The 23,818-nt window shown below is 39.2% G+C and overlaps 1 protein-coding gene across 1 annotated transcript; it reads left to right on the forward strand.

The window, feature by feature from the left end:
* Window positions 1-719: 719 nt before the first annotated feature.
* On the forward strand, window positions 720-23,742 carry DCTN6 (dynactin subunit 6). The gene is made up of 7 exons (XM_045779256.2): window positions 720-871; window positions 8,368-8,432; window positions 17,261-17,366; window positions 18,724-18,812; window positions 20,069-20,116; window positions 21,342-21,484; window positions 23,274-23,742. Exons 1-7 carry the CDS (start codon window positions 849-851, stop codon window positions 23,370-23,372), a joined length of 573 nt encoding a protein of 190 aa, XP_045635212.1. The 5' UTR covers window positions 720-848; the 3' UTR covers window positions 23,373-23,742.
* The last annotated feature ends 76 nt before the right edge of the window (window positions 23,743-23,818 follow it).

The raw sequence follows: 23,818 nt of genomic DNA on the forward strand, positions 1-23,818 counted from the left end.
TAGGCGATGGAAGGGTGTTTGGATTTTATAAAGAATGGGAAGTAAAATAACTGGATTGGTTTTTAAAGGGTGATTTTGGCGGCAGGAGACTGGCTTGGCGGGGATGGGGGTGTGACTTTAGAGGAAGGTGGTGGCTGAGCTTACATTGGAAAGGTGGCAGAGTCTTGCCGGCGAATTATATACAGGGAGGTGAGAAAGCCTAGGATGCCTATTGAGTTTCTAGCCTGAGCGTCTAGGTGAATGGTGAATCCCTTAACTGAGATGGAGATCAAAGCACCAGCTGAGGGCTTAAATCAAAAGCTCTGTTCTATACGTTTTAGGTTTGATACAACTTTGAGGCATCCAAGCGGAGATGCCAAGTAGGCAATGGAATAACCAGATGTGAAGCTCGTTAAAGAGGACAGAACTAGAGATATTAGCCCGAGAAAGCCGGCAGGTAGGAAGGTATTTAACTGATGGGAATGCTGAGCTCGCCCAGGAAGAGATGAGCTCACACTGGACGGTAAAGGGCGCAGGGGCCTGGCAGGAATCTTAAGGAGCAGAGACCGGAAAGCAGACTGAAAAAGAACGGTGGGGTATAATGAGGTCGACATGATGTGTGCTGAATTGGACTAAGCGTCTGTTTTAAATCCGAGTCTATCCATCCCCGGACTGCGGTAACCATCAGCCAGCGGCCGTGTAAAGCTGCCTTGCACCTGCCGCCTCACCCAGCAGGGGGAGAAACCACCAGCCCCAGCAGGCCCCGCCCCCCCCCGATCCTGCCAGGCGCTCCAATCGCTTGTAGAGATCATCGCTGGACGCAGGCGGTTGTGTCGATCTCCGCTCCAATTGGAAACAGGGTCCAAACCATGGCGGAGAAGGCTCAAAAGAGGTGAGTCCGCTGTTTAAGAAAAGCCTATTTCTACACTCCGCAGGAGTGGAAAATCTGCTCTTGGTCGCCAGAGGTAGGGACTAAGATGGTGTCTTATCCCGGGCACTCGGCCTGGATGGTTCTTAAAGCCCAGACTTGGCGGTCGCTGAGGAAGGAAGCGACGAAGTGGGTGTAAGGGAGGATTGGGAAGGGATGTGGGATCGGTGCCGGGAAGGTTTCCGTTCTTCGATCCCGCCGCCCTCCTCCGCTAGCCGCCGGCGCAGAAAGGGTCTCCGGAGGCGTTGCGCGGTCGTCGCCCACTGCCCCGGGACACGGGGTGACACCCCCGCTCCCCCCAAATCCTGCTGCGTTTGGTGCGACTGTCCGCGGCTTGTGGCAGCATCCTCCGCCGTGCGTTCCGAGACACCCGCGGAAGTGCTGGCCACACCCCAGCCCCCTCCTGCCCGTCGTGGGCGGTGTGTATTTGTGTAAACGCGTCGCTGTTGCTCGTCTAGAGGGGGCTGCGCCTGGACCAGAACTGTGTGAGACGTTCCGCTCGGCGTGGATAAGCTCCTTTGCAAACGTGAGGACCGCAGTGGTGGCCTCTTCAGCAGTCTTCACTGCTGGGAACTGGTGGTGGAAAGCAAAGACTTGGATGGGAGAAGTGCTTACGTTAACGATTTTCGAAAACAGCTGCGTTGAGCACCCTCTACCGACTCTTCTTTGAACAGGAAAACCGACAAACCTTGGTTCTGTTGTAATGAATTAAAATTTAGGGTTTTCTTCTATGGAGGCAGGTAACTGTAATCTTTTTTCATAAGCTACAGAGGACCAGACCTACTATGAAAACAGTGTACAGTGTATAGTAGTGTACAGTGGAGATGATATTGTTGCCTTGTTATTTTAGTAGGTCCTCGGCTAAGACTTTTCCTCCCAGCTATCTGAGCCCGCCAGCCCCACCACTCCGAGGTTCAGTGGAGTCTGCACGGAGATGTTTGGACCATGTTTTAGTTGGCCTAGTGGTGAATTTAATTATTTTATGCCTCAGGGAGAAGTATGCTGATCGGGTCACAAACTCTACCTGGGTCCTCTCCCTTAAGCATTGGACTGAGGGATTCTTGGGAATCGCTCTTCTCGCCACTTGTCTAAGACAAGTTAAATGTTAGATAATGCTCTTTTCCTAAAAAATCATAGTGAGAGAGAGGCTGAGGAAATGGAAACCTGGAAATAAGATCTAAAACAAAAAGCGTGTTACAAAGCCTAGTTTATTTGATCAGGGCCTTAATAAACTTGCATTATTGTAACACACACCCACTCTAAATGAAAAGCATCAGAGGAATAGCATTTACAAATGGTGATGTGTTCAAGGACAGCATCATTCAGCTCTCACAGGAAAAATATCCAATATGTCAGGATGTTTCCAGGAAACTTTCAAACTAAAAGAAAAAAAATGGTGTTCGGATAATGATGCCCCAGGGACAAACTACTTAAGGAAATTTCTAGTCTCTGGGCTTCAATTTCCTCATCTGTGAGATGAGAAGGTTGGACCATTTTCTGCTTTCTGTTCCATGGTACTGAAGTTTTTCATGTACTTGGTAGAAAGATTATATTTTTTCTGTGATTCAGCAGAGTCGGACACATAATCCAGATGCATCATTTCTAGAATTTCCTTAACTTGTGCCTTGTAGAAAGTCACTGTATGTCAAAATGATGGAAACATATGTAGCTGTGTCTGATCTCACAAATATTTCTTAAAGACAGACTCAGGGATTATTAGTTTTTGTTTGGTATATATTCTTTTTACTTAGAGCTTTGAAAATTCTTGGTGGTAGAAAGGTTTGTTTACTGAAATTTATAGGAGAAAAAATTGTGTATGTCTCTTTTTTTTAGTTTTCCCTCTCAGTAGGGAAGTTCGTATGATTTAAGAAAAATATTTTTGGTGTTACTTTGCACTTGTGTTAGGGAATATTTAGGAAGATTCTGGAATGTGAATGATGGAGAGACATGTTAAAGAGTTTGTACCCTACTGACTCTCAGAGCTTTATTTCTGGTCTAGAACTCTCATGAGCTCTGTGTTTTCACTTTCTTACTGGTCCTTTCCCTTGAATTTTCTGTGGACCCTCAACCTGAATTAATCTAAAATTTAACAAAATAAGTTCATTTTTTTCATATCCTTACTTTTCTGTGTACTGATGATTTTCAGATCTTCTGACAGATATACCAAATATGTAGTAATCATCACATAACCTGTCATCGTCGTCATCTTCCTCCTCTTCTTTTTTTCTTGGAGATCTTCCCCTTGAAACCCTCTCTCATCTTTGCTCTATGAGGCTGATGCATGGCTCTTGTCCTGATAATCTCCCTCTGTCCTCAGACACTGGGGCCTCTGTTTCTAGAATCTACCTTGTTTGTTGGCTTTCTTTCATTTAGCTTAGTACATCCTTCGGCAGCTTCCTAATAAAGAGTACTTAGGAGATATATTTTTTTTTAAGTTCTTGCAAGTTTGAAAATGTCTTTATTCTTCCATACTTGATTGCTAGTCTGGCTGGATAGGTAGCTCTAGTTTGAACATCGTTTTCACTTAGCATTTTGTAGGGATTGTGTTCTGGTCTTCTAGCCTCCAGTATTACTATGGAGGACGCTGATGGCATTCTGATGATTTTAATCCCTCTCTGTGACTTTGATTTTGGTTTTGGTTTTTTAGTTCTGAAAATGGTAGGGATCTTTAGCATGGCTTTCAGAAATTTTAAGATGATGTGACTTGGCCTGGCGTCCTTTGCATTTTCATCCTTTTAGAGTTGAGATTAATGTCCTTTAGTTGTGGGAAATTTTCTTGTATTATTCCTTAATAGTTTTTTTCCACAAATTATTTTCTCCTTTTGAGGAGAAATTTAATTTTTTTTCTTTTTTTTCCCTTGGAGGAGGGCAGAGGGAGGGAGAGAGAGAAGCAGACTCCCCGCTGAGCTGGAGCCCAATGCAGTGCAGGGCTCTATCCCAGGACCCATGAGATCAGGAACTAAGCTGACCCAAGAGTTGGACGCTCAATCGACTGCGCCAACCAGGCGTCCCTTGAGATTTCTTTTATTTGGATTCTCTAATTTTCCCATTTTTTCTGTCCTGTTTTCTTTCTTTCTTTTTTTTTTTTCTCCCCATTTTGTTCTACTTTCTGGAAGACCTCTTTTTTTTAACCACGCTCCTAGTGATTTCAAATTTTGGTCATGTTTTTCATCTCTAGGAGCTCTTTCTTAGACTTTATTCCTTTTTCATAGACTTCTGTCTCGTTTTATGCAGTAGTGTCTCTTATTTCTCTGAATTATAAAGTTGCTTTTTTTTTTTACGTTTTCTTTTACTGCCTGAATTGTCTGTGTTTCCTCAAACTATTTTTTTCCTCTTTGTTTTGCTTTTTTCCTTTTTAGTTGGAGGCTTTCCTGGTTTATCTGATAATCTCTGGCTCTCTGCCCGTTATTAAGAATGAGAACTAAACAATTGGAAGGGGAGCTGGTGGGCTCACTGTGGCTCTGACTATCATCATTACCTGCTTCTAGGCCTAATGTCTCGAGTGCAGTGTCACAGGGAGGAGCAAACTTTTTCTGTAAAAGGTAGTTTTATCTTGTTTTTTTTTTTTTATTGTTACAGAGTATATAGTATTCCAGTAAGTTGATGGTTATATTTTATTTCATTACTCCTCCCCTTTTACAGTTTCATTATTCTAAATAACATTTCCAAATTCTGCATATATGTTCCTCCTATGGAATTCTTGATGTTAGAACTCCAGGAATAGATGTCTGCGGTCGAACATTGTGACTATGTTGATGTTTCCTGATGCATATTGGTACAATATTTTCCAAGAAGTGCCCTGATATTGTCCACAAAAGTGCCCAAGTGTCTTAGTTCAATTATAGGTGCATCATCGTTTGATTGCCATCATAAATAGAAAAGCAAAAACACCTCATTTCCTTGAACAAACTAATATAAGAAATGGACCAGAATATGATTATACTGACTATTCCAAGTATTCATATTTCTTTCATAATACAGCCTTTTATTTCTTACACATTGACTTGTGTCATGTTTCTGCTAGTACAGTATCAAGCATCCTGGATGCAGTATGACACAGAACAGTTATAGACAGTGATTTAGAAATATTGTGACCAATGCCATGGTGAATATGGCATAATAGGATTATATTTGTGATAGCTGGGTATTTGAAGGTTGAAAGTAATGAAAAATACTAATGAGTAATAATTTTATTCTTGGTTAAAAAGGATAGTTGTTGAAGCAATGGGAACAATGATTTAAAGAACAAAAAAGTTGGTTTGGGGACACCTGGGTGGCACAGTGGGTTAAGCATCGGACTCTTGGTTTTGGTTCACATCGTGATCCCAGGGTTGTGAGATCAAGTCCTGCATCGGGCTCAAGGGTGGAGTCTGCTTAAGATTCTCTCTCCCTCTGTCCCTCCTGCTCTGTCTCTCTCTCTCAAATAAATAAGTAAATCTTAAAAAAAAAACCCAAAAAACACCTGGTCTTAAAAGGAAACTAAGAAGTCTAAAATTAATTAAATGATACTTAAGAGTTACAAGAAAGTATTTTTAGGTAAAATAAATAAAGTTTAAGTGGGGGAGGGCATATAGGGATCATGATTTGAGGGAGCCTTTTTAAGGAAATGGGGATAAAGTTTCACCCTGATTATGGAAATGAATCCAGGACCCCCTTATCACCTGGTGTTAAGAAAATTTTATCTTTTTTGTTTTGTTTTATTTATATATTGAATAGGCAGTGCATTTGTGGGCATGTAATAAAAAATGAGCATGTAGTGAAAAAGTTTCCGTCTACCATTGTGTCCCTGCTCTCCAGCTCCTCTCTCTGAAGGTGATGAATATTATTAGTACCTTGTCTGTTCCTCCAGAGTTAGTTTGGAAATATTCAAGCAAATACAAATATTCAGTTATACACTAGTGCAGCTGTATTAATTGCATCAGTTGTAAATGATGCTCAAAAGTTAGAGAAATTTAGGGGCGCCTGGGTGGCACAGCGGTTAAGCGTCTGCCTTCAGCTCAGGGCGTGATCCCGGCGTTATGGGATCGAGCCCCACGTCAGGCTCCTCCGCTATGAGCCTGCTTCTTCCTCTCCCATTCCCCCTGCTTGTGTTCCCTCTCTCTCTGGCTGTCTCTATCTCTGTCGAATAAATAAATAAAATCTTTAAAAAAAAAGAAAAGAGAAATTTAATGTGCTAATCACATATATTTTGCTAGAATGGCAAGCATGTCCTATACAAGTTCATGTTACAGATAATGAAAATTTGCATTCATCAAGGAGGACAAATATAAAAACAGGAACCTGTCTCACAGTAAAACATTTGGGAAAAAAAGAAGACCTGGCAATAACAATTTTTTTGCCAAAGAAATGTCCCAAAAAAGACATGAAAAACAAATAGAAAGTACCATTTTTATACTATCAACTATAAGTTAAAAATAAGCAAGTATTTTCATACGTGAATACTTATAGAACTTAAAAAATAATATTGATGTGAGTGAATCATTATACTCTACATTTATGGTTCTTACTGGTTGAAAAACATTTGCTAAAATGAGAAACAAGTTTTTTAGAAAATTTATAAACCAAAGCATTAACATTTTGGTCAAGAAAGTTTCAACTGGGGGCGCCTGGGTGGCACAGCGGTTAAGCGTCTGCCTTCGGCTCAGGGCGTGATCCCGGCGTTATGGGATCAAGCCCCACATCAGGCTCCTCTGCTATGAGCCTGCTTCTTCCTCTCCCATTCCCCCTGCTTGTGTTCCCTCTCTCACTGGCTGTCTCTATCTCTGTCGAATAAATAAATAAAATCTAAAAAAAAAAAAAAAAAAAGGAAGTTTCAACTGTTTTACATACCAGGTTTTAATAATTTATTTAAAATGCATCATTCATGCTTAGGAAGATAGTTTGGTAGGTTTTGTTGATCTTATGGAGCCAGAACAGATTAAGGATATTAAATATCGTACTGAGAGTCTTAGCCAGGGCAGTAAAGCAAGAAAAAGAAATAATATACATACGGATTGGAAAAGAAGAAATGAAACTGTCCCTATTCACAGACAACAAAATTCTTTTTGTGAGAAATCCCAGAGAATCTATATGAACTGAGTGGATTTAGCAAGGTAGGAAACAAAGTCAATATACAAAATTACTGTATTTCTTTCTTTCATTTTTTTTTAAGTGGGCTCCACACCCAGCATGGAGCCTAATGGGGGGTTTGAACTCACGATCCTGAGATCAAGACCTGAGCTGAGATCAAGAGTCCAAGACTTAACCGACTAAGCCACTCAGGCGCCTCAAAATTACTGTATTTCTGTATCTTGCAGTGAACAACTAGCAATCAAAATTTTGAAAAACCCAAATAGGATTATAAAATCAAAATAGCTCACATGGTATTGCTGCTATTTTATAGATGAGTGCACATTTAACACCATGAATAATATCATTACTCCTAAGGAAAATTCTTTACTTCATGAGAACAAGTTACCAAACGATTATCAGTTTAAGGGGGAAGTCATTTGGTACAGTTCTGCACGTCAGCTCGTGGCTCAGCTAAGTCAGAATTTAGCTAGATTTCGCTGGGTCAGACAGGACATCACAGAACATCAAAAAGCATCAGTAAATTATTTGGAAGTTAGTAATTTGGGGACAATTAGGACTCCAATTTATATCACTCGATAAGCAGTTTTATAACACATAGTTAGAGAATAAATAGGAATCTTTGTAAATTTTGAATCTCTACATTGATTTCTGTATTAATACTACCTTGCTGATTGTTAAGTATTTTGAATGTACATTCTTTTTTTCTTTGTTACAAAAATAACAGTGTATTATATACCATCCATTTTCTGGCTTTGACTTTTTTTGACTTAATATAGCTTGGAAATTGTTCCACATCTTTACATACAGGATTACTCTTTCTTTTTGATGACTGTGTATTAGACTGTGGTGTACCATAGTTTATTAACCAGTCCCTTACTAATGGATAGTTAGGTTGTATTCAGCTTTATCTTATTTGGAAACAGTGCTGATGTTAAAAGAATACAAAGCCTCTTTCCTCAAGCATTTTATTTTTATTATTTTTAAAAAGATTTATTTATTTATTTTAGAGAGAGAGAGAGGATGTGCACAGGGGGTGGGTGCAGAGGGAGAGAGAGAATTTCAAGCAGACCCCCCACTGAGCACAGCCTGACACGGGGCTCAGTCCCATGACCTTGAGATTCTGACCTGAGCAGAAACCAAGAGTCAATTGCTTAACCGACTGACCTACCCAGGCACTCCCTCAAGCTTTTTAATAAAGTATCATTATTAATTTTAGCTAATGGATAGTATGCCTCCAGAGAATTTTAAAATATATTAAATACCTTATTCTCTTACAATTGTTCTAATCCATTTTTTAAACCTTTTTCTCACCACAGTGTCAAGATAGCTTCTATAACAATATTTTTTAAAATGTACCCATAGTGAATATTACCTTTTTCTTTCTACAGTGTGAAGATTGCTCCTGGAGCAGTTGTGTGTGTAGAAAGTGAAATCCGGGGTGATGTAACCATAGGTAAGAAAATAGTTTATTAATGTTGTTTCTCAAAAGTTGATGTAATTTAATTTACTTCAGTGCTTTACAGTTAACTAGGTTTTATATATTTGTTTCACTGATGTCCTAATTTTATTGACCAAATAATGTATTTTTCTTTTAGCGTTTAATATTTCTAAAAGAATTAAGTCTGATGGACACTTTTTTAAGATTTTATTTTTAAGTAGTCTCTACAGCCAACATGGGGCTCGAACTCAAAACCGTGAGATCGGGGCGCCTGGGTAGCGCAGTTGTTAAGCGTCTGCCTTCGGCTCAGGGTGTGATCCCGGCGTTCCGGGATCGAGTCCCACATCGGTGTCCTCCGTTGGGAGCCTGCTTCTTCCTCTCCCACTCCCCCTGCTGTGTTCCCTCTCTCGCTGGCTGTCTGTCTGTCACATAAATAAATAAAATCTTTAAAAAAAAAAACCAAACAACCCTGAGATCGAGTCGCATGCTCCACCCACTGAGCCAGCCAGGTGCCCTGATGGACTCTATATTTAAAACTTCTATCTGATAAACTAATGAGGCAATATAATAAAGTCATTCATTTATTTGAGAAACATCAGTTGTGTTCCTACTATGTGCCAGGCACTATGCTAGCACTAGGGACACAGCAATGAACACAGCAGACAAACGTACTGCCTTCATGGAGCTTACATACTACCATTAAGAGTGTGGACCATGGAGTCTTACAGACCTGGGTTGCATCCTTGCTCTTTACCTGCTGATACACCCTGATTCTTTTTTTTTTTTTTTTTTTTTAAGATTTTATTTATTTATTTGACAGAGATAGAGACAGCCAGCGAGAGAGGGAACACAAGCAAGGGGAGTGGGAGAGGAAGAAGCAGGCTCATAGCAGAGGAGCCTGATGTGGGGCTCGATCCCATAACGCCGGGATCACGCCCTGAGCCGAAGGCAGACGCTTAACCGCTGTGCCACCCAGGCACCCCCACCCTGATTCTACTACTTAACCTCACCAACCTTCATTTTCCCCATCTGGGGGTGAATGTGTATTAGAATTAGGTTCAGCTGCATATAGTGGTGACTTAGTATGCAGGGTTTATTCTTTTATATAAATAAGTATAGAATTGGGCAATTGAGGGCTAGGTAGTTGATCGTCCAGGAGCTCCAGCCTTGTAGGCCAGAATCCGATAGCTAAAGCACCAAGAGTGATCTTGGATAAGAAAAGGGAAGAGTGGAGACAAAAGGGTGTACCTCCCAGTTGAGTCAGCTTCCTTTAAATAGTCTTCCTGAAACTTCCACACAATTTCTCATTGTATGTCTGATGCCTTGGATTTAATGTCATGGACACATATAACTGCAGGGAAGGCTGGGAGATCGTAGTTTGAACTGGGCGCATTGCTTCCCCCACTCCGTCCGGTAGGTTTCTGTTACCAGGGAAGAGGGAAGCATGGAGATTGAGTGGCAATTAACAGTTTTTGTGACATGCAAAATAGGAGTGCCTACCTCATAGGTTTTTGAAGGATTCAATAAGAGAATATTTGTGAAAGTCATTGCCCAAATCCTAACACTAGCTAATCGCACCATTAAATCTTAACATTGTATAGCCTTGCTAGAGGTGAGATCCAACGTTGAAATCAAGTGAACAGTTTAACAGGTGGCAGCTTGCTTGTATGGACATGATTATGTTCTCCCAAGCTTACATTTTAGCCACTCGTTCTTTTACATGTTTTCGCTGCATATCATGCCCTTGTAGCTTTACTAACATGAGACCGTCCTTACTAGCAGCTGCATGTTACCAGAGTAGAGCTGTCAGAGAGAAAATATGCCCTGTTCCCTTATACTGACAGTATCTTTAATAGGAAAAAAAATTGTGAATTTTATTAAGTCTAAGCCTCCAACCAATTTAGGCATCACATCTTAGAGAACAAGTAAAGATTGTGCCATTGTTATGGGACATCATTAGGAATTTGCCAGGTTGTATTTATTTAATTATTTTAAATTGACAGAATTTCAAAGTTTAGAAGATGACACAGTTTCTGTTCAGTGCTATGTTAACTCTTTGTTAATTACTAAACAGCTTGCAGACTTTTCTGTGAGGAGAAATTATGATGGCCACGTGTTTATCAAAGTGCTGTTCTGCATTTTTAATCTGGTATTTTTATGGTTTTCATCATGATTCGAGGAATCTCATTAGCTGACAAGGTATTCTATAATTAGAAGGAAAGTAAGACTAAAATAATGTTGCTAATTACACAAATATTCCCTTTCATTTCTACTTCTTCTGCATTCTAAACTAAGTATATTATACCTACTGTATAACAGATACATGGATAGTGTAGATACTTCTGCTGGCATAAACGTACAAAGGTCTATATACATGTTTGTGTATATGTGTCTTTCTGATTTGGAAAAAACTTGTTACTTATAGAAGCTTTTGTAGAATAGCAGGAATGTCTTTTTCCTATGAAAAAGAGAGGTGGACCACTGGGTATCAGGAGTCTGCGCTCACTTTCCTGTTTCTCCTGCTGTCTTTCACTACTGTATGCTCCTCTCCTTTCTTTATCCTTATTATCAACCAACCTTCCCTAAGTGTTGAAGTTATGTAAGGAAATACAGTGTTTAAATCTACTTTCCATATAGGTTTTTCCTCTGCCCGATAATACACGGCTGTGTGGTAAAAATGTACAATGACAGTTCAACACAGATTTTCAATGATAGTTTATAGCATAAGAAGTCATAATTTTTTAACTAGTGATTTGAAGCTTATCATAGAATGGATCTAAATTAATTTTTGTTATGTTTATTTTTGGCCCCTTTTTTTTAATTTGCTAAAATTCTTTACAGAAACATCTCAATTTTTAAAATTAAGGAAAAGATTCAGAAGTGATATAGTTACTTGTTTGGTCTTTTACAATTTTTCATTTTCATTATGTGTTTCTTACCTTTTGTTCTGTTTGGTTTTTTGTTTTGTGTGTGTTTCTTAACTGTATATGTAAGTACGGAAACTGTCCAGAATTGGTATTTAGATAACTATTTCTGTCATTATTTTATTTGTGTAAGATATCTCTAATCAGGGCGCCTGGGTGGCTCAGTTAAATGTCTGACTCCTGATTTTGCCTCAGGTCATAATCTCAGGGTCATGAGACCAAGTCCCACATCCGGCTCTGTGCTGGGTGCCCTGACCATGGAGACTGCCTAAGATGCTCTCTCTGCCACTCCCTCTCCCTCTCCCTCTGCCCCCTCAATATACCTAAATGTGAAATCTTTTGATTACTACTAATTCATTTTTCTGATGTAATACATCAGATTAAAAAGCTCCAGGGAGATAGGAAGTTAAATCAACTGGTAGAGTAGAGATAAGTTATTTAATTAAAACTCACTCTCTCCACCATGTTTTGTTTTGTTTTTCAATTTATGGCTTTTGTTGTTGTTTTTTGTTGTTGTTGTTGTTATTTTTGCTTAATTTACCAGAATAAAGTTTTTTCTCTTACGTTATGGATAGGGAGATTTGAACACTTAAAAAGCTCTAATTTTCTGGATTAAATAGCAGTAAACTTAAGTGTAGTTGAATTAATGGATTTTTCATAGGATGTTATGCATAACTTTCCGTCCCCTAGTTGGTTACACTCTTACCAAATTATTCCATTCTGAAAATGTTTTGGAAGGAAAGTAATTTTTTCCTTTTCTATGTTTCGGTGGTGTAGTAGAACTTTAAACCAGATCTATTCTCCTAGAGAAAAAAATTCTATTCTCCTAGAAAACCAGGTATTTGGTTTATCAAAGAAACTGGTCTGAAGCTTTGAAGTATTGTCCTTAAGCAGAAACTCTCTGACTTGAGACTCTGCTGGAGCCTGACCCCTTTCATTAGAGGCTGCCAGGAAACAGACCTTGGGAAAAATAACAGCTCTCTTGTTAATTACAATGTGGGTAAACAAGGTTTCATAGTATCAAGCCTGTTTGTAATTAGGCTGTCTTGATTCTTGGGCCATGGATTATTTCCTTAAATTTTGCTTTGAAAGCTGAAAAACATTTCAGGAAGTCTTCTAATCACAGTTCTATAGTCCCATTATAGGGTGAAAGTCAGTCTCCTGGTCTTAGGACAGGGCTTGGTTGGGAAATTGCGGTAGGAAGGCAGAACTCTACACGGTGGTAAAACTTTGAGATGGAAGTCCTTTGTCCCACTTATTCTTTCTCTCCATTAAAGTTTTTAATACAGGTCAAAAGCTTCCCTTTACCATGGAAATCTTTTTCAATAAGGAAGAACAGTGGCTTTGACTTGAAATTCATCAAATATAAAGCAGTTCTTACAGGTACTTCAGCTTCCAGGTCAAAAGAATTGTTTTAATTTTCAAAGGAAAAAGCTTGTGGCTTTTTGAACTATTTATTGACATATGAAAATGTGCACAAAGATTGCTTTCTGTGGCAAAGATAGACAGGAAAAATGTCCTTTACCAAATGAGGGGAATGGAAATTTGATGCGAGGAATGCCTTTCTGGCTCTGTTGCATCAAGCCCAGCCAACCATTTAGAAAAATAATTCATCAGCCGGTAAGGCAACTCCAACTCTAGACACATTTATCCAAACAAGGAGATAAGCCAAATAGAGTTTCAGCACATTTGGTAAGAAAATATACAAACTACCCTGCCAGTGAGAGCTCCAAGAAAGTTCACACCTTTAAAAAAAATCTTTCCATGGTGACAGGTTTTTGTTTTTAAAGCATTTTAACCTCAAGACCCTTAAACTTGGTTTGAAATCAGACCCATTCTAGGTAAAAGTGCTTCTCGCATGTAGAAGAGTGGAGCAGTCTGTGCCCACATTTTAGTCTCTGCGGCCGCCCAGGACTTGGAATAGCCCTTGGACTCCGGGGCTCTCTGGTGCCATCCTCCAGCACAAAACCGTGCAGAGACAAAAGCCCACACTGCGGACCGCACACCTGCAACGGAATGTCCCTTTAGCAAGCTGTCCAAACCAAAATCTTAGCAGTCACATGCCGAAGTACCTGTGTACTGACTTCTCTAGTCTCTGCCCCAAAAGACCTACGAGAGATTTAGAGGAACTGTTCAGTTTATTACCACCCATGACTTTTGTTGTTACTTCACAATTCAAAGTTGATACTTGACCGATTATGGTCTTTCCGCCCTAAAACACGAGGACTTGTAGTTTGGCAGTGCTGCCAGCAGGTGGAGGTGCTGTCTTAAGTACAGGTCTCATCCAGGCTGGTGACCTGGCTTTCTATCTCAGGGCGCCCAGATTTCTAACCAGGAGTTTCCCAGCTATCTTCTAGCTAACTTATTAATAATCATAAAAATGATAATAACAACCATAAAATGCCTGGTTAAAATAGCTCAGACATTATATTTAAAAATTGTGTAAGACATGGGGATCATGTCTTTGTTTTTTAAAATTTCATTTAAAAAATTTTTTTTAAATTTGTGTTTGTAGGGGCACCTGGGTAGCGCAATCGTTAAGCATCTGCCTTCGGCTCAGGGCGTGATCCCGGTGTTCCGGGATCGAGTCCCACCTCGGGCTCCTCTGCTGGGAGGCTGCTTCTTCCTCTCCCATTCCCCTGCTGTGTTCCCTCTCTCGCTGGCTGTCTCTCTGTCACATAAATTAAAAAAAAAATTCTTAAATTTGTGTTTGTATATTTACCATGTAGTAATTATATCGTTTTTGAAAGGGGAAAATGGAAATATCAGTTGTTTTCAAAGCTACACTTTAGAGCAATTTTTAAAGACAGGGTTCAGTGATAACCTTGTCGTACTAGTCCATTCTCAGGTAGCTTCTTGCAAGTCTGCTTGTTGTCAAAAGCTACAGCTTGAGGACCAGCAGAACATCTCGTGCCTCTGGCTTCTTGTCTGGCAGTGGCAGAGGATCTGCTCTCTGTCACAGCATGATGATCTCTTCCCCGTCTAAGATTCTGACGCTAGTGCGGAAAATATTTGTTTACTTGCTTTTACTATTTTACAGTAATATGTAAATTTCTCCCTGCTGGTTAAAAGGAGTTACCACCCTAATAATCTGAGTAGAGGAATAAAGTGGACTCTTTTTTTGTTTCTCAGACCAGAAGGAGTTGTTTTGCTTATTATGATAGTTACACAAATAGCTTTTGGTGTCAGATAGTGTCACAACCTCCCATTTTTAACAACTATGGGCCAGACCCTGTGATCTCCCTTTCAGACATTATTTCGTATAATCCACACTTCAACACAGTGAAGTAGGTTGCTCTAGATCTCATCTTTTTATAGATGAGAGAACAGGCATTTGAGAGATGAAGCATATAGCGTTTACGTGGTGGAGGCCAGAGTCTGGACTTTGTAGACAAAGGGTGGGGTGCCGGCAGGGTTTTAATTACAAAGAACCTAAAATTGAATGATCTGTCCCTTTTATCATAAAACATTTTCTTTTATTTTTAAGATTTTATGTATTTATTTGAGAGAGAGAGAAAGCAGAGCGAGAGAGAGCAGCATTGGGGGGAGGGGCTGAAGGAGAGGGAAAAGCATACTCCCCACTGAGCAGAGAGCCTGATACGGGGCTCTATCCCAGGACCCTGGATTCATGACCTGAGCTGGAGGCAGACGTTTAACCGATTAACCGACTGAACCACCCAGGCGTCCCTATCATAGAACATTTTAGAGTAAAATGCAAATCTGGTATTGTGCAAACTACAGACTTAAATTGGTTCACACAGCTGGAAGACCTCTAAGAAATTTCTCATTTCAAAGGAATCCAGTGTTTGTTTCAGTATTATTTAGCACTTCTCCCCCAAATGTGATAACATCTAAATGCCCATCATTAAGGGTTTGGTTAAATAAATTATGGTATGTTAATATGATATGAAATACTATTCAACCATTGAATAGCCAGCTAAATGTACTTATATGAAAAAATCGGCATGATTTTTCAGGTGAATAAAGCAAACTGCAGAATAACAAGTACTATTCCTTGATTTTTAAAAAAAACTGTACCTTTAATCCATATTTTTCCACCTTCAAATTCTATTTGTTCTATAACTTTATGATGAAATATATTTTATATACAGTGACATTTACAGGTCTTAAGTATACAGTAGAACTCAAGTCTGGAATAATATACCCCAAACTTTTAAGAATAGTTACCTCTAGGGATTAGGATTAGCATAAAGAGAGGATCTTTCGCTTTTGGCTTTGTTTGAATTTTTATAATGGGCACATAATACTTTTATAAATGTATGCATTTTTTTTTAACAAAGAAAAAAAAGGCACACATGTTTACTTGAGAACCTTCCCAGAGATCTGAGAGATCCCGTCTTCTACCCTGAATAGGAGAAATTGCCAGGGAAATTTTACTTTGGCAGCTGAGGATTTGGGGAGCCAGAAGTGACAGAAATAACAAAGCCTCTCTCGTGTTGTTTCTTATCAGACTGTGCGGTCCTTTGACCGTGCATCCTGTCTCGGGCCCCACCCTCCTTATCAGTCCCTGGCTCTTCATTGTTAGGGGAAAAATAGACCTGCATGGAGGTTCCTTCCAATTCTCTAGGCACCAGGAACACCTCCTTATTTATTTTAATACATTTGTGTGTGAGTATGTTAAGTATTTCCAGTTTTCAAGATAAAGAAGATACGCAGGCTCAAAAGGGCAAAAGTAGCTTGTGTTCCCTTTTGTTTCCCTGTGACATACAACACTGCGTCTTGCCTGTCACAAGCAGATAATGATTATTGAATCAATTAATTTACACAATCGACTACTGAATGACATGGACAGTGTCATCCTCCTGACTGCCTCCCCGGACCTTCTGTCAACCTTTCTACCCATCCTCTCTTACTTCCAGAGTCCGGTTACCTCGCGTGTGCTTGTTTACCAATAAAAATAGCCTTGGCGTTGGGGGTGGATGGGTGGGGCCGGTGCTGCAGGGAGTGGCGAAAGTGAGGTGGTATTTTCTAGTGAGTGGTTTCATTATCACCAAAACACTAGGCCTTCAGGAACTTAAGAACGAGGGGAAGGAATGTGTTAGCTCCAGAATCGTGGCACTGTTTAAGCAGTGCAGTGCCTTCTCCACCCTGATGGTGAAATGGATGTGGTAGACCCCTTCTTGCTCCCTTCAATTTGAGATGGGAGTCATTGCCTCAGTCGGCCTATTCCAGAGCCTTAGGACTCCAGTAATCACATTTGACTCCTTCCACCGCCTCCCTGTAAGCTTTTTCAACCCTTACCTGGTTAAAATCGTATCTTAGACCAGATACAACAGAAGCTCTGCCTCCCTCCGATGGTGAGGCTTTTTGTAGGGATGGTGACAAAGTAACAAAGATAAGGTTAGTTTCCGTATTTCCTGTCTCCCATTCCACCCGTCTTTCCTCTTAGCCGCTTAATAAAAAGACTAACTCTAGTACGCTAGCATAAGAAAGCCTTACGTGGTTCACTAGTGTGAGAACGCACCAGCATCATAAGAGAGCCTCACTTTTATGAGGGAAAGCAACGCAAGGAAGGGAATTAATTTTTCTTGCCAACAATGTGCCAGAATACTGTGTCTACAAACATTATCTCATCTAATCCATACAACGACTCTGCGAGACTGGTATTCTCACCACCCCCATTTCACTGCTGAGATAACAGAGGCTTCCAGATAGTCGGTGAGCCAGGGCTATCTGGCTCCAGAGCCTGTGCTGTCTCCACTCACCTTGGCTTGAGATTTGGCAGTGACTGCTGTGGATAGCAGCGAGGAGATAGCGTCTGTAGAGTGCCTAGTGTGGTGCCTGGCACACACTGTAGGAAGTGTGCCTCCCAATAGCCTCAGCCCCCCTCGGTCATCTTCCCCTCCTATTGCAAGCTGAGCCTCCACCAGTAATCCCGTTTCATCCTATTTTTAACAGGACCTAGGACGGTGATCCACCCTAAAGCACGAATTATTGCCGAAGCCGGGCCGATCGTGATTGGTGAAGGTAACCTCATAGAAGAACAGGCGCTTATCATAAATGCGTGAGTAAGACTCTTACAGAGACTCTGAACTAAGTACCACAGGTTGTGCTTTTATTAATTTCAGCTGTCTGTAGGAACCTTTTACAACAGACATCTGGAAAGCCCACGATTCTAGAACTAGAGAAACATTAAGGATCTTTTCAACACAAGTAATTAGTAAATGAGGAAACCAGAGACCGATGGGTAATGAGACTTGTCCAAGGGGAGAGGACTCATCGGTGGCTGACTAGAATCCCCTCCTCTGGGTCTGATAACCTTCCCCTTACGTGTCACTACCTCTTCTGTGCCTTAAGCAAACATTTCCAGACTCCAGAGACCAAGTGCTGTGCTGACCACCCTGAAGAGAACCTTTAGATTGGATGTGTCCGTTCTGGCTGAAATGTTATTACTGAGGCCCAGACACATGAACCTGACTCTGATGTATATTTTCATCATGCTTTGTGGGGGTAGCGCCCAGAATTGTATTTGAAAATTTGGGGGGTATAGAGGCAATTTTTAACTTTGAAAATTAAAGAAATAATAAAATGTTAAACATGTACATGATCTTAGTGAACTAGACTGTCATACCTATGAAATTTTCATAAGCGTTTGTAAAGCTTTCTAGATAAAATTTGGCAGGAAATTCAAGCTTATACCTAATTTATAGCAACAATGTATGGAATTTGTAAGAAAGACCTTGGGAAAATATTTAAATGTGATAAAGAGATTGATTTGTCTTAACGCTTACTTAGAATTTGGGAGTTTCTTACTATATTAAGCAGTTTCTTTTTAAAATCTATTTTGGCACCTTTAGTGTAAGTCAGTTGACAGCAGCTATATTCTGTAGTAACTCAACTGTCAGAGATAAAGCTCCATTTAAAAAATGGCTTCCTCTTAGACCACAAACATTTTATGTTCCAAATATTTCAAACTACCTAACAACATAAAATAATTATTTGATGTGGATATCTGTTTGCATTTCACAATCTCAAATGGTTATTAGGAATGGAAATTTTTCAAGCCAGGCATGATTTTGATTCCAATTTAACAAGCTAAAAATGATAGCCAGCAACATTTTTACCTTGTCCTAGGAAAGGCCCTCTCGGCTTTGGGCTTTAATAATAAGCAAAGGAAAGCTGATCTATGACTTCTTTAGGCATCTGCCTATGGCTTCTTTACATTTCAGTAGTTCTCTTTCAACTCAGAATCAGTTCTTCAGCACAGAGGATAAAGAATTCACTTGGGCTAAGAAATTACTCATGTAGTTACATATAGTAAGCTTGATGGAGATAAAATTGCAAGAATGAACCCGAATTCTAAAACAAGAGAATTGCTTATTGCATTATTGACTTTGATGATTTGTCTCTTTTTTTTATAGTCACCCTGATAATATCACCCCTGATACTGAAGATCCAGAACCGAAACCTATGATCATTGGCACCAATAATGTGTTTGAAGTTGGCTGTTGTATCCTTTACAATAATTTAAGTAAACTCTTCTTCCCAGCTGTCTTTAGTATCCAAATCTATTCCATAGAAATTGTCATGTTTTAGCTATCAAATATATCAAATATATTATAAGGTTGCATTCATGCACACACAGACATATCTTTAGGTACCATCTTGCTCCTGTTGCTACAACTTGTTGACAGGTAGCAGTGACTGAGTGGCAGTAGACATAGAAACAGGAATCCTGGCTTCTATTCTGATTTAAGAACCACAGCTCTGTCCGTTTGATTCCTGTATAGTTTAGGTTAACAGTATGTTGTCTAATGCAAAGAAATGGTGGATGGGCATGGAAATATTTCATTCTTTGTTTTTTCCCCCCGAGTGCTACCAGTTCTTATGCTTGATTTTTGTACTCTAAAAAGATAGTAAAATATTTTCACGGTGTCAGCAAAACGTTATTTTATGATAAGAAAACTTGGAGGAAAAAAAATCTAATGTTTAACAATAGCAAAATATTTAAATAAGTTAAGCTATAAGCACACTATAGAGCCACTAGCAGTCATTTTAAACTATGTTTTTAAAGATTTTAATGGTATGGAATAATGGTTGCTTGCAAATTTAATTGAACCAAATAAAGTGAGCGGTGAAAGTTTATACAGTTTGATTTTATAGAGTTTGATTCCCAGTTATATAAAGGGAATTATATGTGTTTATATAAAGATATATCAAACTGTTAACATGTTAGCTTTAAGTGATTTGGTGATAAGTAATTTTAATTTTCTGAAGACAATCATGAAAATACGTTATTCATAGAATTGGGGTAAAAGATGCTCATTTCTTTAAAAAAATATAGAAGGCATTTATATCTGCTTAGAGATACTCGTATTCAGAGATTAAAACTTTACTTTCAGGCTGCACTGAGCAAGAAGTTCTGGCCAGACTGGGGCTGCGTGGCCCTTCCCATGCCTTTGTCCTCTGCCTCAGTGCAGGATAAGGATATAGTGAATTAGGGACACCTAGGTGGCTCAGTGGGTTAAGTGTCTGCCTTCAGCTCAGATCATGATCCCAGGGTCCTGGGATAGAGTCCCACATCAGTCCTTGCTCAGTGGGAGCCGCTTCCCCCCCCGCCTGCTGCCCCCCCTCCCCCGCTTGTGCTCGCTCTCTCTCTGACAAATAAATAAATAAAGTCTTAAAAAAAAAAAAAGGATATAGTGAATTAGTGGAGGGAAGAAAAGATGAACACATTTACAGTGTTTACTTAAGTCTGGCTCACAGATTCCCAAGCCATGAAAATGGGAGATAATAATGTTATTGAATCAAAAGGTAAGCTATATTTGGAATTTTATTGCGAAAAGTGATTACCTCCTTTCTCTTTATTGTGTCCTGGAAAACAATCTAAGTAGAAACCGTGGCAAAGTGGAAGGAACGTATGGTTGAAAGCGGACTAAAATAGTCATGAGACGAATTCTTTGCCTTTAAGGAACTTAATAATGTGTTTAATACATTGAATTAAAAATTCAGCCGTGGGTCTGCCTGGGTGGCTCAGTTGGTTAAGCATCTGACTCTTGATTTTGTCTCAGATTATGATCTCAGGGTTGTGAAATTGAGCCCCGTGTCAGGCTCCAGGCTGGGCGTGGAGCCTGCTTAAGATTCTCTCTCTCCCTCTCCCTCTGGCCCTCCCCCCCCTTTAAAAAAAAAATTCAGCTGCGTACATTTAAATCAGGATTGAATTAAATCATAATATTCAGATGAAAAATTTGAAAAAGATTTCTGTTAAATACTAACGTCTGATAATTTAGTTGATTAATGTAACTGCAGAATTAAAGAAAAAAATCATTTTCTCTAGCAATTTGCTTTCTTTAATTTCAGGACTGCTTTACCGTAGCCAGTCAGGACAAATGGAAGCTACTTATAAATGGAGCTAGGCAGGAGGTCATGTAAGGTCACCACCACTACTGGAAAGAGCTCCAAGAGCGTGTCCCACTGCAGTCCAGAAAGAACCTGAACAATGAGACAACTTCAGAATAATGATTTTTTAAAAAAATAGAATAATGATTTACCTTTGGTCCTGATTGGCATGAAAGAAAACGTTTCTTTTTTTAAATAATAAAATTAGACTTTTTGTTAATCTACCTAACGGTTTTTATTTTAATGTGGATTACCAGTTATTACTATCATTGTTATTTTCTATTTATTATATACTTACTATGTGTCAAACCTGTGCTAGGCACTTTACATTTAATATCTCACTTATTCCTTTACATTGCAACAAACTATTAAGTAGGTCAGTCTTTCCATCTTATAGATAAACTTGCTCATAGAATTTACAGTGACTTGCCCAGGGTCACATGTCAGCAAAGCTCTGGTTTAATCCATTTAATACTAGTCAGGCGCCTGCCTGTATGCTTTACAAACTCTGAACTGAAATATTTCCTTTAATTTTTTTCTTAAGGCTAGTTTGCAATTTAATACTGAAGTCATTCTAGAAAAAAGTTAACATTTTACTCATTTGTCTTAAATTGCATTTCTTTCTATGTTTTTACTGCAGCATATGTGGGCAGAAACGTGATATTGACAAGTGGTTGCATCATTGGGGCTTGCTGCAACCTAAATACGTTTGAAGTCATCCCTGAGAATACGGTGATCTATGGTGCAGACTGCCTTCGTCGGGTGCAGACGGAGCGACCACAGGTACTAGACCCTGTCTTTAAAAAGAGTTCTTTCTAAAAGAAACAAAGACTTAAATACAGAGAACAAACTGGTGGTTGCCACAGGGAGGTGGGTGGAGGGGATGGGTAAAACAGATAAAAAGGATTAAGAGGTACAGACTTCCAGTTATTATAAAATAAGTCACAGAGATGAAAAGTACAGCACAGGGAATGTAGTCAGTAATATTGTAATAATAGTGTGTGGCTGCTGACGGCGACTACATTTATCATGGTGAGGACTGAATAATGTATAGAATTGTTGAGTCAATATGTTATACACTTGAAACTAATATAACATTGTTAATTATACTTCAAAAAAAAAGTTCTTCTCGGGCTGCTGATTTTCCCCAAAATACCACATAATTGTTTCAATGGGGCAGCGGTCTGCCATTTAAAAAGCAAATGGTTAAAATAAAACATCAGAAAAACATTCCTAAAGTTAGAATTTATTTGCAATGAAATTATTCAGTCTTTTAAGTTATTATCAAAAATATATACAAAGATGACAAGGACAAATTGATAGAAAAGAAAATCCAGAAATGTTATTCCTAGTCTTACGTGTTTTCACTGAAGATGCGTCATCAAACTTTATAAACTGTTGATTCAGTCTTAAAATATTAATCCTTCAGGGTAAGGAATGACCCTACCAAATTTATATTGGACAGCCAGCTTGGATCCATCTATTAGTTTACCAACATAGACGACTTTTCTGAAAATAAACACAGTTTGTGAATATGCAAATGGCTTTGGGTATTTCCCTGGCTTATGAGAAATTATCTTCTCCTCCTCGTGAGAACCAAGAATAATGAAGAATATGTATTTAGGGTTTCATTTAGGAGATAAATAGGGCATCTGGAGCTTTCTTTGGACATTCTGATTGTTGTTTTAAGCCTCATTGTCTGGCCCAGAATATAGTGCTTTAGTTACCCAGCCTCTCTCCCCTCCCCCAAAAGAAAATATTTTTCAAGATATTTACCACTTTGCATCTGATTCTTAGCCATATTTATCAGAAATTAAAACTCCAGTTCTCTTTGGGTTATTCTGTTTCTCTAACTTTTGGCTTTTATTACTGTTACAAGCAAGTATGACTTCTATAGACTAAAAGGCAATAAGAACAAATCCAGTTTTTCTTTTTACTCTCTTTCTGCATAACAGCAAAGATGATTGAAGAGGGAGAAACTAATTGGGTTAAGGGAGATTAGAATTAAGTAGGAACATCTGAAGTTCAACACATACTGTTTTCCACGTTTCAGTGATCACAGTGATCATGTGTAGAGGTCCTTATTAAAAGAAGGGTTCCCCAGTGTCAAGGGCAAGGGTCTAAAACTCCGTATTTGTCAGGAGTGCCCCTCCTGAGTTTCACAGTGAGGGAAGTTTGGGCAAAGCTGATGCGGAAGGGTAAAGAGCTGATGAGGACTGCAGCTGCGTGCTGTGTAGGTCCTGCAGAAAGCTGGGTGCTCCAGGTTTCTACTTATGTTGCTGTCTGTGATCAGAACTGTTTAACTTTGGAGGCCAGGGTAAAGTATACAAAAGCTGGGTTGAAAACTGAGTCATGTATATTTTTACATGTAAAATCTTTCAGCTTTTTCTTATTACCAAACTTAACATATATTCATTGTAAATTAAAAAAAAACAAAAACAAAACAAACAGGTAAGCAGAAATAAGCCAGTGAAAATCACCTATATTTCCCTGGCCTGGTGGTAATTATCTCTGCCTGATACTCTTAACTTTGCCTTCTGCTTGTCAGTCCTTAATTATCTTATCTTTTTAGCCCCAGACACTACAGCTGGATTTCCTGATGAAAATCTTGCCAAACTACCACCACCTAAAGAAGACTATGAAAGGAAGCTCAACTCCAGTTAAGAACTAAGAACAATATATGACATGGAGATAACAGTTTGTCTTTGACCACTGTCTTTTGAAAGGGCCACAGTGTTCATGCACTCTTAGCAGTTCCCGGGATAATACATGTTGACTTTATTTTGTTAAATTGAGTCAGAGAGGAAGGTAATGGATTTTCACTGTAACTGTCCTCTATAATTTATATAAAATGCATTATTTTCCTATATCCTTGGTCCTTTTCTGAGAATTTACAGGTTCGGTTTATTTTTCTTTTGCCATATAAAATGTTGGCCATGGATTTTAGTTGTATAAAAGACTCCTTGTGATAAGAAAGGACATATTGTTATGTATTTATATTCTAGCATATATTGTACTAAATAAAAATGCTAATGACAGGACTTTTAGTGAACATACTTTAATCGATTTCTGTACTTGTGTTAACATTCCCATAGTAGATCTTTTCATTTTTATTGC

This window comes from Ursus americanus, chromosome 27 (assembly GCF_024610735.1).
Source record: "Ursus americanus isolate L20-20 chromosome 27, mUrsAme1.1.p, whole genome shotgun sequence".
NCBI classification, from domain to species: domain Eukaryota; kingdom Metazoa; phylum Chordata; class Mammalia; order Carnivora; family Ursidae; genus Ursus; species Ursus americanus.